General features: G+C 34.0%; 1 protein-coding gene across 2 annotated transcripts in view; it reads left to right on the forward strand.

Moving 5' to 3' along the window:
* LOC106877357 (polycystin-1) overlaps nt 1-5,377 on the forward strand; it is a 144,523-nt gene extending 139,146 nt beyond the window's left edge. For both annotated transcript variants that reach the window (XM_052967101.1, XM_014926242.2), the window contains exons 37-38: nt 1,986-2,157; nt 3,020-5,377. In XM_052967101.1, the coding sequence (XP_052823061.1) occupies nt 1,986-2,157; nt 3,020-4,509 (1,662 nt within the window). In that variant the 3' untranslated portion in view covers nt 4,510-5,377. The remainder of the gene's footprint in view (nt 1-1,985; nt 2,158-3,019) is intronic.
* Nucleotides 5,378-6,863: the final 1,486 nt, after the last annotated feature.

The raw sequence follows: 6,863 nt of genomic DNA on the forward strand, positions 1-6,863 counted from the left end.
ATACAAAATTAAGGAAAATGAAAACGCAAATCCTAGGCAGTCAACCAAATTCCTGAACGCATAAACGAAGACATTTAATCAATGTAATTGAATCATATTACATAGATTGAATATCTTCATTTATGCATTTGGGAATTTGGTTGACTGCCTAGGATTTGCGTTTTCATTTTCATCTACTTTGTATTATTTTGCATTGGCTCTCTACGAACACTCTGTAAATAGCCCATACCTTCTATAACATAATATATATAATATATATATGACAGGCTTCTTTCGGTTTCCATCTACCAAATCCACTCACAAGGCTTTGGTCAGGCTGGCTATAGTACAAGACACCTAAAGTACCATAGAGTTGGACTGAACCTGGAGCTATGTGGTTGGGAAACAAGCTTCTTACCACACAGCCATGCTTGTGCCTGCATTTTAATAATTATTTCCATCCATCAATTCATCCATCTTCTCTGCCCACTGTTCCACTATTGGGGTAGAATCCCCTGGCACCTCCTACGGAAGGTCCTATTAGAAGCGACCATCATCAAACTGTCTTGACTGGATTCCAAGTGTAACAAACTAGCACTATGGATATTATCCAATCATCTCATTATTGATCTACCCCTAGACCTCCTGCCAGTTGGCTCAGCTTGAAGAATCCATCTTGTGATTCTTTTCTAAAGTATTGTAATCACATGTTCATATTACTGGAGCTGTGACTTCTTAATGTGAAGAAGTAGTGGCTCAACCTGGAGAGACTCCCTGATCTCCAAGATACACACCCTGTCAAATAACATAACTCCGGAAATCCTTTGAAGAACTCCCATTTCAGCTGCTTGCATTCATGATTGTACTCTTTTGGTCATCACCCAACATTCATAACCGTAGGTGAGGATATGCACAAAAACTAAATTGAAGATGTTTGTGTTTAATATTTTATGAAGCTCTGTCTAATTACACTGTGTAATACAACTTTTATCCTTGGTTAGCAACTGTTATTTCTTTTTTGTATACTTCTAGAATGTATGAAAAATGGCTAATATTTCCTTCTAACTTCGCTTTTATTGTATTTATTCAAACCCCCAAAAATCCCTCTCAGCACATGGCTCTTTTGCTCACCCACACTTCTCCTGCTCATGATCAGAGATGCACATATTGTTAGCCATTAAGGGACATGCTCAAGTGGTTAAGATCAAACAACTGACAAATAAATCTGTGGTATTGAGCAAAATATTTACTATAACGAATTACATATCTAACAGTCCATATAACAATGATGTTTCTTCTTCAGCAACTCAGCACAGAATCTGTCTTAAATGTAATGGAAAATAAGTTGGTTTCAAAACATTGATGTTCAGGTCACAAAAGCGAAGTTTGAAGGGAATAGTAGTAATTTCCTTTGGTTTCTAGATAGAAACAAGTAGGAAATAACTGTTACTGACTAAAGACAAAAAATTTTTTTAATTTTGTTGTATTGTTTTATACCTGATGTGCAGTACCTATTGATTACAATAAATAATGATAGTTGTATGAGGTAATGCTATAGCTATTTAGAAACTATGCCCATATATGGAGTATATTGAATATGTGATGTAGATGGAAAAGCCTAAAAACCTTTAGAATTCACTCATTGTAAGTGAAAAAAATAAATAAAAATTTTCTTTTCTGCCTGAAGATAAAATTTGGACAAAACACATCTACAGCTAGTCTCTTCAGAGTAGTTTACTTATATTGATGCTTCAATGATAAGACAGATCACCTGAACTATCTCCAAATAACCACTTGAAGAATTGTCACCTCAGCCCTCTGTGAAACACAATGACTAAAGAAAAAAAAAAAAAAAAAAAAAAAAAAAAAAAAAAAAAGCTTTGTTACGCAGTGTTATTACTATTGCAATTAGAGCACAAGAAGCAGTATATTATTGGAATCTCTTACTTTACAAATCTCATAATCTCTTGATCACTAAATATTTAAACTAATTATTTCATACATAGATTACCAATACTCAGGCTTTTTGGAAATGGGCCAAGAATGATCTTGTTGATGGTCTCCGAGCCACTAAATACTACAATGGTGCACCACCTCTTATGTTGCGTGGCTATATGAGTGATAAAACATCAAGGATTATGGGATATGCAGTCATGAGACAACTCAGAGCCACCACAAGTAAGTAATCACTAATGAGAATAAAAGGTACTGAATTTGTGTAAGTGTTTATGTGAAATATCTTTATTGATGTACTGTAGTAGTATGTGAAAAGAATATATATATATATACACACACACACACACACACACACACACATACACACACACACTCAATCATGTACATACATACTTGGCATTCTGTTGCTCATGAAATTAATGTGCAAGTGATTGAGCACTCCACAGGTACACATTCCTTTAATGTAGTTCTCAAGGAGTTTCAGTGTGACACAGAGTATGACAAGACCATCTCTTTGAAATACAGGTACTACTCATTTTTGCCAGCTGAGTGGACTGGACCACTGTGAAATAAAGCGTCTTGCTCAAGGACACAGTGCACTGTTGAGAATTGAACTTGTGGTCATGATCCAAATACCATAACCACTGAGCCATGTGCTCTATATGTATATATTGCTAGTATCATAAGAATTTTTATAAAATTCAAGAGAACATGAAATAATTTTTTTAAAACATTGGATCTTGAAGCAGATAAGCTATAAATAATAGCATGTAAATACTGGGTTAAAAAAAATCCTTTGGACAGAAAAAGTCGAAAGCTGCTTGTGGGAAATGGTAGGACATCTGTTATGTTTACAGATGTGCATTTGTGTCCCATAAGGATTTTTAAATTCATTTGCACACTATTATTTATAGATTGTCTGCTTCAAGGACCAACATTCTAAAACAAAACAATTATTTCACACACATACACACTTAAATATATATATTAGTAGAAAGATTATATATTAGTAGACACCATTTTTTATGATGTAACAAGTTTTTGAGTATTTTCAAATTAATTCTTGTGTTCCTTATTTTTACAGAACAGTGTAAAATTGCCAAGCAGTTTGAATCACTTGGTTTAGACTGTCACAAAGAGTATTCACTCTTTAATGAAGACAAGGAAATGTATGGAAAAGGTTGGGATGAACCACGTTTCAACAACACATACAGTAATTTGGCTGATGAATTTAACTACCAAGATTCTTCAAAACTAGATGGTTATCCATTCTACGGTAGTTTAAACATGTATGGTGGAGGAGGTTATGTAGCCAGACTGAAAGGCAGCAAGACGAAACTTACAACCATGATGGAGAGATTACAAAACACCAGTTGGATTGATAAATTAACCAGAGCAGTTTTTGTTGAATTCACAATATATAACCCTCAAGTGAACTTATTTACAGTTTGTACTTTATTAGCCGAATTCACTAGAATAGGGGGCGTTGTAACATCATATCGGTTTGAACCGTGTATGCTGCTACCATATATGACACAGGCTGCTCTTTTCCAGACACTCTGTGATGTTATTTTTGTCATATTCCTTATATATTTCCTGATAAAAGAAGTGAAACTTCTCCTCAAGTTACGTAGGAAGTACTTAAAAGAGTTTTGGAACCTTGTAGAGCTTGGAATTGTAGGTTTGTCCATTGCAGGAATGTTTATATTTATATATAAACTACTAGAGACAACACGTCTTACAGATTTGTTTAGAAAAACCCAAGGTAACAAGTACATGAAATTTCAGTATGTAGCCTTCTGGAATGAGATGTTTTGTATTATAGTTGGTTGGTTGGTCTTCCTTGCAACTCTTAAATTCATGAAGCTACTTCGCTTCAACAAACGAATGTCCATGTTGTCATCAACACTAACAAACAGTGCACCAAGTCTTTTGAACTTCAGTCTGGTTTTTTGGATTTTCTTCTTGTCATTTGTACAAGTATTCTATTTATTGTATTTCCGAGAGATGAGTGATTTTGCAAACTTCATCACAGCAGCAGAAACTGGATTTCTAATGATGATGGGAAAGTTTGACTTCCATATGATGAAGCTTATCCAGCCAATTCTCTGTCCTCTGATATTTGCTATGTTCGTTGTAACTATCACATTCATCCTATTAAATATGTTCCTTTCAATTCTAAATGAAGCATTTGCCAGTGTTAAAGAAGATCTTGACAAACAAGGCAATGATTATGAAATAGTAAACTTCATGGTGGGTCGTTTCAAAACATGGACTGGCATTGGTATGTCTGGAGCCGTGTCTCCTGAAGAGCAAAACTGTAAAAAATCAATATCAGGAAACAAAGATGGTCCTGATGGACAAATTGAACAATTTCCAGATAAGGTTGACCAGCTTTTGAATTCTATCTCCCAAGTTTACATGGAAAAGGATACATTAGAAGCATTCTTTGATGACAGAAATGAGGCTGGAAAGAGAGCATTAAAGAAAATCCTGAAACAAAGCCAGACAAGCAGTGCCTACCATGTATTTCCAAATGATGACTATGGATTACCAAAAGTGCAGACAAACTAACCATATATTTAAATAAAAGTAGCAATATTTACTGCAAACCAAAGACTCTTGAGTTGTTTGTATATTTAAATTGTCCAAACCATTCTAATTAGTATTACAATTACATAGTCTGTAATTAGAAAAAGTAGCATTACAGTCAATGCCAGAGGCTTGTGAATGGTATTTTATTTGGCAAACTGCAATTGTTGTATCTACACTCAATTAAGGTCAAATTCAAGAGAAAGACTATACTTTAAATATCCCACAATTCTACTGACAAAAATCACAATAGTGAAAGACTTATCTGTACATAATAATGTGCCATTTAAATATATCAACACACCGACCATGTAAAATATCTTTACAGATACAAAATAGAAAGAATGAATCAAATAAAATTTGAATGTTAACTGTATAATAAATAATAATAAAAAAATTGTAATATATAACCTTGATTTACATTTCTGGAACATAATTTTGTTTTGCTTACTAGTTTGATTAAGGAAGTATTTCAAAGACTTTTTTCTTTTACTGATTTTTGTTCTCTAAACTATAATTTTTTGTTTCATTTTAACTGTTCTTAAAGTTTTCTCATTCAGTTAAAGAAACATTCCATGTACAGATATATATATATATATATATATATATATATATATATATATATATATATATACATACATGCTATATGAAAAGTTGCATATAGAAGACAAAAATTACATTCACAAATTACACAGACCAACAATAGTAACAAACTGTAAGCTAATTTCAGCAATGTTCTCATATACAGGTTTAAACAATTTATATGTCAACAACAAAATCATGATCGTAAAACATCACATAGTTCTATCAAGCAATGTACTATAGCAATAAATATGCAAATATAATTTTGTGCTGTTGTTTTGTTGTTATTTTTTAAAATCAAATTTAATGAATTTAAGTAGTAGTGATATGTCATCTGTTAGAAATTGCCTATTATAAATATAAAAGAGACATACAGGGTGTTCAGGCTAAATTTAACAGTTTGCATAAAAGAAAAAGAAAACACAATAATCCAAGTATTTTAAAAAATGAAAAAAATACCATCAGTATTATGGCTGGAAGATAAGTTTACATCATGGTTTCAAGATGTCTCTGGAACATGACACATGCATTTCTCACTGTGTTCCTGGGAAGACATTCAAACACCTCCTTGATCTTAGCCATCAGGTCAGTCTTGGTGTTGCAGAGAGTAGTTTGTGTATGCCCATCATTAAAGGGGTGACTGGATGACTCTGACACTCATTATTCAAAGGTGCAACCTCAGATCTTCAGTTATACACTTATTTTGAAACTCCACTTTAGTATTATTACAAATTAGTGCTGACCCAGAATAATCTAAAGCACCCCTGGGCACCAGAGTCTGGTGATAGGCTTGGGTGAGTATCTTTCTTAACCACACCCCACACATAGTAATCCATGGGATTACAATCGAGGGAATTAGGAGACCAGAAATTGGGGCTGGTGAAGTCATAGAAATTCTCCAGCAACCATTTCTAACAGGTATGGCAAGGAGCTGAATCCTGCTACCACACATATGGCCTTCCAACAGCAACCTTCTCCAGCCAGGGACTGCAGCAGGTTCACTTAATTGTCTGAACTGAGCTTAAAGCCTTGATCAAAGGCGTAGGGATCGATTGTGGCATGCAGATGCAGTCAGAATGCCTGTTGTGTCCCTTTTCTGCTGGCTATAGCTTCGTTGTCTCTGTTGCAGCAGTCTATATCATGTCTTATAACCTTAACAGTGTTCACAGAGCATTGAGCAGCAGTGATGACGTCAGCATTTTCATACCCTGTGCCAATTATCCTGATACAGATAACTCTTTTCCAAGATTCAGATAGCTTTTGGTGCTCCATGTCAACTAATGTTTTCTCAATTACAACTTTCATCTTTATATGCTCTCCAATGCTTTTGACTGTTCACCAATACATTAAGTTGTTCCTGAAAAAAGGAGGTATAAAATATCGTCAAATTTAGCCTGAACACCCTGTAAATGTTAATTATATGCTACTTCCAAAATGGAAACAATTGGCAAGAAAGCATGAAATTACAGTGTAGTATTTAAACGGAATTAAGTAACAAAGAAGAAATATTTTATTCTTAAAAGTGGAGTGTTTTCTAAATTATGTACATCCAGTATATAATATATCTATATCATATTGGCGCAGTATTGGCTTGCTTCCCAACCACATAGTCCATAGATCAGTCCTACAGCGTGGTATCTTGAGCAAGTGTCTTCTGCTATAGCACTAGGCTGTCCAAATCCTTGTGAGTGGATTTCGTAGACGTAAGGTATATATGTATATATATATATATATATATATATATATATATATAT

Source organism: Octopus bimaculoides, chromosome 4 (assembly GCF_001194135.2).
Source record: "Octopus bimaculoides isolate UCB-OBI-ISO-001 chromosome 4, ASM119413v2, whole genome shotgun sequence".
Taxonomy (NCBI): Eukaryota; Metazoa; Mollusca; class Cephalopoda; order Octopoda; family Octopodidae; genus Octopus; species Octopus bimaculoides.